At 44.0% G+C, this 12,601-nt stretch overlaps 1 protein-coding gene across 2 annotated transcripts; it reads left to right on the forward strand.

Annotated features, from left to right (window-relative positions):
* The first annotated feature begins 2 nt into the window (after positions 1-2).
* MGME1 (mitochondrial genome maintenance exonuclease 1) lies at positions 3-10,546 on the forward strand. 2 transcript variants are annotated; one of them, XM_052650812.1, is made up of 5 exons: positions 3-122; positions 2,120-2,701; positions 6,013-6,232; positions 8,954-9,086; positions 9,434-10,546. In XM_052650812.1, exons 1-5 carry the CDS (start codon positions 32-34, stop codon positions 9,593-9,595), a joined length of 1,188 nt encoding a protein of 395 aa, XP_052506772.1. In that variant the 5' UTR covers positions 3-31; the 3' UTR covers positions 9,596-10,546. The 2 variants fall into 2 exon arrangements, with proteins under 2 accessions (XP_052506772.1, XP_052506773.1); XM_052650813.1 differs by lacking the exon at positions 3-122 and adding an exon at positions 193-273.
* The last annotated feature ends 2,055 nt before the right edge of the window (positions 10,547-12,601 follow it).

Here is a 12,601-nt window from a genome sequence, read left to right on the forward strand (position 1 = left end):
CTCTGACGTCACGAGACCTCGCGAGAGAGGAATGGCGCGATTTGGAGGCGCCCGCGCTCCCGCCGGAGGGAGAGTTTCCCCCCGCACTGAGCGCCGGAGAATGGACGAAGCTGGGGGACCAGGTATAGGGGCGGGGCATGAGCGCCGCAGTGCTTGCTGGGGCCGCCGTGCCTGGGCGGGGCCTAGCCTGAGGGCAAAGCGCGGGACGGACGAAAGGATCAGGCCGCGGGGTCGTTCGCGCGCTGAAGCTAGCGGAGGGCACCGGCTTCTGAGGTACCTCCCTGCCGGCTGTTCCCTACTGTGATTCTCGCGCGAGGGTCCGCCGCCGGCCTGGTCCTGTGGGGCTCCGCCGAAGCGCGTACATGGCGGCGGGGCCCTACTGACCGCCCCTGGCGGTTCAAACCGGTTGGAAGCGCGAGTTCCCAGTGTTGAATGGATCCTAGCGGCGCCCACTGTAGGGGGTGTGAGGGGTTAGATGAGAGCTCTCCCTCCATGCTACTTTTCAGAGAGTCTGGTTTTCAGTCTTATGGTTTCCTGGGGAGAAGTGGGGAGGAATAAATGGGAGATTTGGGAGTGACATATTGTTGCTCTTGTTCAGTCGTGCACGACTCTTTGCGACCCACGGACTGCAGCCCAGCAGGTGGACTGCAGCACGCCAGACCTCTCTGTCCTCCACTGTCTTCTGGCGTTTGAGCAAATCCACGCCCATCAAGTTGGTGACGTGAACTTCCCTGATGGCTCAGACGGTTAAGATAGTGATGCTCTCTCACCGTCTTATCTTCTCTTGCCCCCTTCTGCCTTTGCCTTCAATCCTTCCCAGCGTCAGGGTCTTAGTGGAAAGACCCAATCTTTCCTTATTGGAAAGACCGCTCTTCACATCAGGCGGCCAAACTATTGGAACTTAAGCAGCAGCCCTTCCAGTGACTATTCAAGGTTGATTTCCTTTAGGATTGATTGGGTTTGATCTCTTAGCTGTCCAAGGGACTCTCAAGAGTCTTCTTCAGCACCACAATTTGAAAGGGTTGTGACACATACCCCACTACTTCTGAAGAAGGAAATGGCAACCCACTCCAGTATTCTTGTCTAGAGAGTCCATGGGGTAGCAAAGAGTCGGACACCACAGCACATAGGCAAACAAGGACCTGCTGTAAAGCACAGAAAACTCTATTCGATACTCTGCAATGGCCTATATGGGATAAGAATCTTAAAAGAGAGGGGATATATGTGTATGTATAACTGACTCACTTTGCTCTACACCTAAAACTAATATAACATTGTAAATCATCTATACTCCAATAAAAATTTTTTTTCAGAAATCTGATGTTTAGGGATTAATGGTTAAACTGGTAGTGTGACCACCAGGCCCTTCTAGCGTCCTGTCCTGTGTTTCTTTGTATCACACAGAGCTCCCTTCATAGGCAGCAGTTGGCACCATAGTGAATTTTAGGGACACGTCCCAAGCTGTCTACTAGTTCACGTTTAACAAATGCTGGTCCTTCAAAAGTAGTTTTGTACAGATAGTACCAATTCCAAGCTCAGCTGCAGGACAAGACAAGAAATTGACTGATAAGTTGTTGAGACAAGGAATAGCAACTTTATTTGGAAAGCCAGCAGACCTAGAGGATGGTGGACTAATGCCCCAAAGAGCCATTTTTCCAGAGTTAGAATTGAGACTCCTGTTGTCCTAAAAGAGGAGGGAGTGTCACTGGTTGTTGCAAACTTCTTGGTGCAGGAATCCTTTGTTGTAGCTGCCCGGGGAGGTCTGGTCACAATGCTCCTAAAAACCTCGAACAAGACAATTATTTTCTGTTCTGTAACTTTTTATGCTTGGAAACATGTTAATACCTTTAAAGATCAGAACTCTGAGGATGGGCTCTCCTGTATATTCTAAGCTATAGGCATAACATTCTCCTACAAAAGGTGTAAAGACCATATTAAGCCCCGGCAGGGAACTACGGTTAGAATTAAAAGAATAGATCCAATATGGAGTCAGGTTTGTTCTCTGTTAAACATGTCTAAAAAGTTATTGAATACAATTTTAAAGAGCAATATACAGTTGCAGCTTTCACTTTCATGGTTCAAACATTTAACACATCTAACACCACTTTCTGTTTGATAGGAAAGCAAAAGTTAAAAAGGCCTTCAACATTACAAGTATACCAGAGGGAAGTGAAAAAACGTCTAAAGATGAAGGTATTTCAGACCATCTGTAGACAGCTTCAAAGTTCAAAAAGGTTTTTTGTAGAAGCAGCCCCCTGTGTTGTTTTCTCCACTTCCTCTTATTTGCGTGGCCGGAAGAAAAGAGCGAACCCTTATGAACAAGTGGACCAGGAAAAATACTCTGATTTGGTCAGGTCTGTCTTGTCGTTCAGAGGCCATGCTCAGACTCCACAGACTCTGTTCGAGGAAGATGCTTTACTCTATGGACCGGTGAGTAAGAGTAAGGCCCCAAAGCAAGAAGAAGAAGCAGGAGTTCCACAAAACTGGTTTCCTCTGTTCAATCCAGAGAAAAGCATAAAACCAGACCCAGCAAGGGATCCTCCAGTTCCTCTGAAAATCCCTTTGCAAAGGAGTTCGATACCAAGTGTGACCCGAGTCCTGCAGCAGACCATGACATCAGAACAGACTTTCTACCTGGAGAAGTGGAGGCAGCGCATGATTCTGGAACTGGGAGAGGATGGCTTTGCTGAATATACTTCAAGTAATCTTCTCAATCCTGATGCTTACAGTTGTTTATGTTTCCCAGAGTAGAAGGCACCCCTATAGCTAGTGAGGAGCTGCTTTCAGATGATAGTATTAACAGCATTTTTTTATAACTCACTTCTTTATCATGACAACCCTATGAAGCACAGTTACAATTATCCCCATTTTACAGATAAAGCAGAGAGATCAAGCACTTTGACTAAAAGATGTATAAAATTCATTTGTTTTATAAGCTATAGACTTAAGTATTAGAATTTCCTGTTTTGTTTTGTTTTTTTGATGGAATAGTCAATCATCACATAATGGAGTTCTGGTTGTTGCTAGGCATTCTGTTCAGAATCTAGTAAATGCCCGCTTGGTCTGCTTATCAGCAGAGACTGACTCATACATTTAAAGACTGGCAATAAGTCAGAACGTGTGATCTGTGTTTAGATCTTAGTAAACTGAGGTAGATGTTCAGAGCCTGCAACTCCTGTCCTAACTCACTAACTTGGACAAACAAAGAGAATAGCTTTTGTAAAACAGATTCCACCCAAAAGCAAGGTGAAAGAAGAGATGGTTAGTACAGGTGAATTCGCTGCTGCCCCAGCAGGATCACAGTTGTTAAAGCTAAGTTTGCACTGAGCATCCTTTAGTCCACGCTTCCTAGAGTGCAGGACATGCACCCATACTGGTCCAGAAGCGCTTTAATTTTTAATACAGAAGTAATACTTTGAGGCATCTTAGAACAAAGATATGTGTGTGCATAGCACATTAAACTTGTGGTCACATGTGTTTTAAAGGAAAAATGTTAAGTATTTAGGTGGCGTTTGGATATGGCGAAAATGGTCAAGCCCCAAATAAATTCCTCAGCTGCCTCAGCCAAGGACTGGATGCCAGAGCTGACTACCTTCTTAACGTGGTTAATTAGTAACAACCACCAAATTTCTCAGCTTGTTAAATGAGCAACATTTTTTAAAAATATTTTAATGGCATTTTAAGTTTTTTATCTGAAACACTAGCATTTAAAATGGACATTGTTTCCTATGGAAAGTTTTGTTTTGTTTTATTCTCTTTAAACCAGAAATATTACAGCTTGTGGGAATCTAAGAAACCTGCTGGGATGTTGCATACCTAGGTCTGTAGCTCTTGGCAGAAGTACTTTGCTGGCTCTTCGATAAAGGGGAGGAGTTGTTTGGTTTGAGCCAGCCCACTATCCCAGGCAGAAAGAAAACTGGTTGACTCCATGAAGTCAACTTTATAGATCTAGATTACTATGATATGATTTCTCCGTCAATTTAGGATCAACCTTAAACAGGCAGAATTAATTTTTTTTTTTTAAATAATAGGGCAGTCACATACAGATTCATGTCATGGCCCAAAATAAAGAAGAAAGAATAAGAGCAGGAAGGGACGTCCCTGGCAGTCCAGTGGCTCCACTGCAGCAGTGCTAGTTCCATCCCTGGTCAGGGAACTAAGATGCCACGTGCTGCACAGTGTGACCAAAAAAACCCCAAAACAGGGTCATTTTCCCAAGCACCAATTTACCTTTTGAAGATTGCAGAGGATAAGAAAGTCTGACTTTGATTTATACTTGTGTTGATCCTAGAGGGAAAGCTGGCGGTTATTTTTTCCGGGTTTTTTTTTTTTTTTTTTTTTGCTACATTGAATATTTTTTTAATTCTAAAATACCCATGCTTGTCAGTTAGAATATAGGAGATTCATGATTTTTTTGTTGTTAATATAAGACTTGAAAACACTGCACTTTTATTCCTTTAATTTATTCAAGGAACACTCTAACTTAATTGCTATCTGCAATAACTCTTAAATCTTTTAAAATTTATTTTCACAAGTTGAATCATGTTTAATGTTCTTAGCTTTACAATCCTAAGGGATCCTGTAACCCAGATCCTCGTGTTTGTTGCCTCGCACCTTACACATGAAGAGCTCGCCAGGGATAAAGACTGCACTGGAGAATGGGTTGTCTCTTAGCTTGGCTCTTGATAAAGCAGTTTTTTTCCTTCCTGTTTTTAACATGTTTGTGTTCTGCTTCATTAAAGCTAATCTGTAGATGAAAACTACACTTCTTTTCCCTGGGTTTTAATTCCATAAGTCTTAAACATTTGTAGGCCTTTTATGTACTGATAAATCCAATTAAGCCAGGTAAATTTGGAGTGGAATAACTTAGGTCCTCAGTTGAATTTCACTTCGCTTTCTAAGTTGTGTCCCTAAAGCAATTCCATTTTTTGCCAGTAATAGAACTGACCTTTCAAAACCTTTGTAAAAACTAGTTGGCAAAGGTAACATGGTTTGACATTGCCTCATTAGCTGAGATGACTCCCCATTTTCTGTGGGTGTCTCCAAGCACATATATTTCCTCCTCTGTTTCTGTATGTCACTCTACCTGATGGCCCCTGAGTTTTCTTCTTGCTCTTCTGGGTGATGGGCTGGAATGAGCTTGGACTCTGAGGCCAGGCCCATGCAGCTTTTTGCTTTTGGGCAATTTAATAGCCACTGCCTGGGCCTCATTAAAATGGGAGTGAAGAGCCTTATCTTGCCAGGTTGCTGTGTTTGAAAGTGCCAAACTTAGTGCTTAGCATAGCAACACCCTCTGTCTTTCCTTCCTTAATCAAGAGTCAAGTGAATATATAATATATCTCGCACTTGTTGAATATGTTTGTGTCCTCTTTTCTTAACTTAAAAGTGTATGAGAAAAAAAAAACGAGGACAGAGCCACTATCTCAGGCTGCTTTCATCCTAAAAGCAAGCGCAGGTGCAGAATGTCATGTTTTCCTCCCCTCCCCCAAGCCCCACAATGTTAATTCCTGCATGCCTTGATTTTCATGCCTGTCCTGTCACTAAGCCTATTGGTAAAGGACGCCTCCACCAGTGTTCATAAGTCAGATTTGGTTGTAAAAAGAACTATAAACAAGCGCAGTTCTCTAAATGTCTAACAACTATCATAGCTGGTTAACTTACTGGTTACCTACATTAAATGAATTCTAAAATTCACAGTGCTATGTGAATTCACTAGATATGGTCCTGTAGCCCCCAAATCTTCAATTCTAGCTTTGGCCTAATTCTACTAGAAATGCTTCAGTTTAATCCATTGTATTATCTAAGCTCTTCTAGTCCCTTTTGTTCTCAAAGTGCATTCTTAGGCATTCTTAGGAGGCTGAAATATGGTTTCTTAGAGGTTATCACTTAAAGGAAATTCATGTGATTTTTAATTTCACTGTTCAGAGTCTTATAGAGTATTTGTTCTTTAGTACTAGCTTTGTTTGGGATATTTTGTTTGTTGTTGTCCCTTTCCTCTGATTTTCTTTTCAGACATGTTTTTACAAGGGAAGCAATTTCATGGAGCCTTGGAAAGCATACTTTCACCCCAGGGGAACTTAAAAGAGAGAGATGAAAGTCTCCTTGAATCTGGCTACGTCCGAAGTGTGCAGCATGTTTTGAAAGACATCAGTGGAGTGCGGGCCCTGGAAAGTGCGGTGAAACATGAGACCTTACAGTATGTGGGTCTGCTGGACTGTGTGGCTGATTATCAGTAAGTATATTTGGTTTTTCACATCAAGTGTGGAGGTGAGTTAATTCTGTGTGGACGCATGGTTCCCATCCAGCACTAGTTTTTCCTCTCAGCTCCTGCTTCAAGGTAGAGCCTGTGCAAAGTCGCATCAGGTGAGAGCCACATCATCCTTGTCAATCTATGTGCCCAAGTCAGGGTGTTTGGCGGAGGAAAGGTGTAACTGTCCAGTGTGGCTAGGATGGCCTGTTTTCCAGCATGTCCCCCCGCTCCCTACGCTCAGGCAAGGTACCAGCCATAAGATCCAATCTGATTCCTGCATTGTTTTTCCTGTTTTGCTAAAAATGACACCGTGGTCTGTTGGCCCTGAAAATCAACTTTCTTCAAGGCTTCCATGCAGTGTTTGACATGCATAGGAACACTGAGCTCACTAAAACTTCCTGTGATCTTTAAATTGCTGCTGTTACCGTTTTCCCCACTTATTCCAGATTTCAAGGGTAGATATAATCTGCAGATATCCATATTCCCCAAAAAAAGCATGTGAGCAATAAAGAGGGTGGGGGCAAAATCTGTTAGTATAACCCATGGAACTCTAGTTAAAAGATACTGGGCTCTGGAGACAAGCTGCCTGAGTTTGGTTTCTGGGTTTTCTTCTTAACTTTGGGCTACTTACTTAGCTTCTCTGTACCTCCATTTGTTCATCTGTAAAATAGAACAAATAATAGTACCTACCTCACAGGTTTGTTACAGAGGTTAAATGAGACATTCCTGGTACAGTACTTAAAATGCATACTATCTGCTCAGAAAGTGTTAGCTTTGTTATTTTGACCCTCTTCTCTCTTTTTAACTGCTGTTTAGTATGAATGAACTGTATCTACTTCCATATTGGGAGCTCTGGGTTATTTCTAGAGTTTCACAGTTACAAACTGTAGCAGTGACCAGGTCTCCTCGTGTTCTGTCCGGACAGTTTTTTCCGGCAGGTGCACAGGTTCATTGGTTTGTTTTGGTGAGCAACCTATGAGATATGAATAAATCCAGTCGATCTGAAGTAGGCCTGGGCACGAATAGTTCTTAAATTCTCCAGGCACTTGTCACTTGTACCCGGGATATCAAACCATTGCTCTATGGTACAGACCTGAAAGGGAAATTGCGGGGTCACAGGAAACGGGTGTTTTAACACTGTGTCTCATCATTCCAGTCTGCGTTTTAAAATGAACTAGGCTAAGCACCTTTTCATTTGTTAAAGAGCTATTTGTGGACTGTCTTACTGCAATTTTAATTTGGGTTTATACTATTAAGAATTTTTTACATAATATTAAGTTCTATAAGTTATAGCACATTTCTGGAAACAGTGGTACATGGGAGAAGTCGATACTGTAGGATATTTTGATTTTATCAAGGCAGAGAACTGGGAATGGTAGTCCCCTGGGGATGCTGGGACCTCTCTTCGTTTGCAGAGATTGTCAAGCTTTACAGTATGGAAAACAGTTACAAAGATGATGTATTACCTCCACATCTGCACCATCCAGTAGGGTAGCCGTGGGCCCCATAGGTCGCTAAGCGCTTGACTAGGGCTGGTCCAAATGGACATGTGCTGTAAATACACAAACTAGATTTCAGTGAGTTCGCACAAAAAAGAATGTAAAATATCTCACTAACAACTTTTTAATGTTAATTATATACTGAAATGATCATATTTTGGATATATTGGGTTAAATAAAATATTAAGATTTTACCTGTTTCTTTTTGGATGTAGCTACTGGAAAATTTTAAATGGTGTGTATAGCTCACATTTTCTTTCATTTAGACAACGCTCCTCTAGCCTGGTTTTATAAATACCTTCAGTTCAGTTCAGTCGCTCAGTCGTGTCCAACTTTGTGACCCCATGAATTGCAGCGCGCCAGGCCTCCCTGTCCATCACCAACTCCCGGAGTTCACTAAATACCTTGCATAGGTTCTAACTCCAGGGCTATGTTAACAGGAAGATCTCCCCCTGAACAGCTGGTTTTGAACCTGAAGTCAAGGCAGAGCAGTAAGCGCGCTTGAGGGTCACTGGTTCTCAACCCATCTGCCCTGCAGTCCTTTTGACATGCGGTTGGCAAGTGTAAAACCCCACCAGGATAGGGGAGAGGGAGGAATGTACTGGTTATTTTACTGAAAAAAAAAGAAGTGGCAGGACTTTTTTTCTTTTCCCAAGATCCCTAATAGAAAATAATATATCCCTTCCCTGTGTGTAAACTTCTACGACAGGAACCAGGTCTTCTCATTTGAACTTATACATATTGCTGCTACTTTTAAGTGTTGATGGACTTGAACTCCAGCTTTGGTTTCTGAGGTGCCATGATGCCTGGTCCCTTACAATGGGGACTTTGCTGCTGGTCTGTTGTGGTTCATTCTGATAGACGTTTGAAGCAAAGCAGATGTAGTTTCAGTTCCCTTGTCAACTATTAAACTGTGGAGGTCCAAAGAGAAGCCTAGAAAGTTTAGAGGCTTGCTCTGGGGAGACTGGGCCCTCGCTGCAGCCCTGTGGTCAACCCCTTCACACCTCGTCACTGACCTGAATGAGGGGCTCAACACCTCTTCAGTTCCAAGGAAAGCTCAGGAGGGCTGTCTGCTTGGAACTGGGGGCAATGGAAGCCATAGTCATTGGGTGACAAGCAGCAAACTATAATAAGAAAAGGGTTAACCTAACAGAGTCTCAGTTTGAGCTGTCACCTTCAAGGTCTTCCTTTGGTTTCTCTCTAGGGGCAAGCTTTGTGTGATTGATTGGAAGACATCAGAGAAGCCAAAGCCTTTCATCCGAAACACATTTGACAACCCGCTGCAAGTTGTGGCATATGTCGGTGCTGTGAACCACGACGCCAACTACAGCTTTCAGGTCAGGACGCAGAGCCTGGCTTGCTTCAGGCTTTGCCCATGCCAGGCCATAGCGCCTTCAAGTTCTGTCCTGTATGTATCCAACTGCTTCCTCTGTTCTGTCCTTCTGCACTTCACAGAGCACTTTCCCCACTTCCTGGGCTTTTTGTTGTTAATAGTTCTTTAATGATCACAGCGGGTTCTTTATGTTCATCTTTCTGTTCTTGTGTATCATCAGCCCGACTTAGAAACTGAGGTGGGAGCTCTCAGTGCTGATTGTTTTGCTCTGGGCTTGCCCTGGAGTGAAAAGGGGGCGAGCTTCTATCCTGCTGCCGCTGCAAACTCTGAAATCGCCCTGCTCTTTCCTAGGTTCAGTGCGGCTTGATCGTGGTGGCCTACAAAAACGGGTCCCCTGCCCACCCACATTTCATGGACGCCGAGCTCTGCTCCCAGTACTGGGCAAAGTGGCTTCTTCGACTGGAAGAATACACAAAGAAGGAAAAGAGCCAGAATATCCAGAAACTAGATTAGGGGCAGGAAGCCTCATGGGAACAGGAAGTGCTTGATCACAGTCGGGAAGTTGTGTCGCTGTTTGCTGTGATCTAAGATCAGGTGCCATAGGGTCTGAGAGCTGCATCAACACAGGCGCAACCAGTAACTTGTTGGAATTATTGCAACTAAAAAGGTGAAGCCAGAAAAGTTAAATTCAAAGAATTGGACTCGTGCCCATAAAAGACCAGCTCTGCTATCTCTGGCTGGCATTTTCCTGGATAAGGGGCAGGCAGCACTGGACTGGCACAGTGTTGGTGACTCTCAGACCTTCTGTGTCCAGGGCAGGACATTCAGTCTTCGCACTGAGACATTCAGGGTGGTGAGGTTTGGTGCTTTCCTGGGACACACCGTGGGGATGGGGCCACACACCCCCAGGGTGTGTGTGTAGTGAGAATTCCTATCAGCTAACTGCTTCTGCCAGTGGAGGTTCCTAAATCATGCCTTAGGTTTTGGGGTTCCCTGTATTTCATATGAGGAAGAAAGCATCCATTTACCATTTTTAAAGAATAAACATGTGATCTCTTAGCCTCCAGTAAACATTGCTCTCCGGAAAGATGGTGCACACTCCCCGTATCGTTGCATTGCCCCTTGGCCTTCTTCCAGGTAATTCTCAGAAGTGGCTGGGCCTTCTCTGAGAATCATACTTCTGGGTATTTTGGTAGCTATCTTCTGGTTTCAGTCAAGGAACCGTGTACATGGAGAAAATTGTTTATGGAATTTTCCAGCTACGGGGAATAATAATGACATGTTTTGGTTTCTTTTTTTCTGTGATCAGTGATAAAATTGATTAGTAGTCACTGGGTTTGGGAAACCTAAATAAACGCCCACTACCGCCCTGAGGGATGGCTCCCTGTTTCATGGAGTAGGTTAGCACTTAAGTTACAGTTGCTATCTTAAAATAGTAGGTGCTACAATCACTTTTTGCTTTCATTAGCCATTAATTATAAGAAATAAAAGATGAAGTAAAGGCTTTTGGTTTTGCTTTTTATTTAAATATGTGCATTTACAGGGTGATTTCACAAACCTGGAATTGTTTAGATTTTGTTTGTAAATTCAGAATCTTAACCCATCTTAATCTTGACCCAGTAGCTTTGGGGTGTGTTATATGTATATGCACACACGGTCACCTCACAAGGAACGTGAGCTTTGAGTGGGGCGGAGGATTGAGGGAGACTTTCTGATGAGTCCCCACACCTCTCATGCTTTTCAAGCAGCTGAGTGAGTGAGTGAGTGAAAATCGCTCAGTCGTGTCCAGCTCTGCGACCCCATGGACTATAGAATCCATGGAATTCTCCAGGCCAGAATACTGGAGTGGGTAGCCTTTCCCTTCACCAGGGGATCTTCCCCATGCAGGGATCAAACCCAGGTCTCCCACATTGCAGACAGATTCTTTACCAGCTGAGCCACAAAGGAAGCCTCTCAAGCAGCCTATATTCCTGTAATTTCCAAAGTCAGGAATCACGTGAGACTATTCGGAGTGTCCCAGCTGGTGTGGCCCCAGCCCCACCAAGCACCACCCTGGAGTTCAGAAGCCCAGACCCAGCAAGTTCTTTCTGGTGAAGATAGTCACACCCTGGACCTGTCATTCTGCACCCTGCGCTAGTTCAGTTCAGTCCCAAGCTAGTTCAGTTCAATCACTCAGCCATGTCTGAGTCTTTGTGACCCCGCGGACTGTAGCGCGCGAGGCCTCCCTGTCCATCACCAACTCCCAGAATTTACTCAAACTCATGTCCAATGGGTCAGTGATGCCATTCAACCATCTCATCCTCTCTTGTCCCCTTCTCCTGCCTTCAATCGTTCCCAGCATCAGGGTCTTTTCCACTAAATCAGCTCTTCACCTCAGGTGGCCAAAGTATTGGAGTTTCAGTTTCAGCATCAGTCCTTCCAATGAACACCCAGGACTGATCTCCTTTAGGATGGACTGGTTTGATCTCCTTGCAGTCCAAGGAACTCTGAAGAGTCTTCTCGAACACCACAGTTCAAAAGCATCTGTTCTTCAGCGCTCAGCTTTCTTTATGGTCCAACTCTCACATCCATACATGACTACTGGAAAAACCATAGATTTGACTATATGGAACTTTGTTGGTAAAGTAATGTCTCTGCTTTTTAATACGCTGTCTAGGTTGACCATAGCTTTTCTTCCAGGGAGCAAGTGTCTTAATTTCATTGCTACAGTCACTGTTTGAGTGATTTTGGAGCCCAAGAAAATAAAAATCTGTCACTGTTTCCATTGTTCCCCCATCTGTTTGCCATGAAGTGATGGGACCAGATGCCATGGTCTTAGTGTTTTGAATGTTGAGTTTTAAGCCAGCTTTTTCACTCTTTCACTTTCATCAGGAGTGTCTTTAGTTCCTCTTTGCTTTCTGCCATAAGAGTGGTATCATCTGCATATCTGAGATTACTGATATTCCCCCTGCAATCTTGATTCCAGCTTGTGCTTCATCCAGTCCAGCGTTTCGCATGATATACTCTGCATATAAGTTAAATAAGCAGGGTGACAGTATACAGCCTTGACGTATTTCTTTCTCAATTTGGAACCACTTCATTGTTCCATGTCCGGTTCTACCTATTGCTTCTTGACCTGCGTACAGATTTCTCAGGAGGCAGGTAAGGTAGTCTGGTAGCCCCATCTCTTGAAGAATTTTCCACAGCTTGTTGAGATCCATACAGTCAAAGGCTTTAGCATAGTCAATGAAGCAGAAGTAGATGTTTTTCTGGCAGTCTCTTGCTTTTTCTATGATCCAGCAGATGTTGGCAATTTGCTCCCAAGCTAAGGTGGCACCAATTGTGCCATGAAGGACCCTCAATCTGCCCAGGAAGCCCTGCTGGGAGCAAGGACAATTACAGCCTCCCTGCAGCCCCCACCCCTCAGCCTCCCCAGTGATGGATGCTCAGCCCTGGGGGTGCGGGGGGGTCAAGCAAAATGCAGTTTCACTGCCGAGGCTCAGAAGAGCACATCTAAGGAGCCACAGCTTTTCAAGAGTC

This window comes from Budorcas taxicolor, chromosome 13 (genome assembly GCF_023091745.1).
Source record: "Budorcas taxicolor isolate Tak-1 chromosome 13, Takin1.1, whole genome shotgun sequence".
NCBI lineage: Eukaryota > Metazoa > Chordata > Mammalia > Artiodactyla > Bovidae > Budorcas > Budorcas taxicolor.

Bases quoted from the DNA above. Each gene is read 5' to 3' on its own strand.
- MGME1 (XM_052650812.1), top strand. From the start codon at position 32: ATGGCGCGATTTGGAGGCGCCCGCGCTCCCGCCGGAGGGAGAGTTTCC. The intron at 123-2,119 runs GTATAGGGGCGG...TCTGTTTGATAG, and splicing joins GGACGAAGCTGGGGGACCAG to GAAAGCAAAAGTTAAAAAGG. The intron at 2,702-6,012 runs GTAATCTTCTCA...TTTTCTTTTCAG, and splicing joins CTTTGCTGAATATACTTCAA to ACATGTTTTTACAAGGGAAG.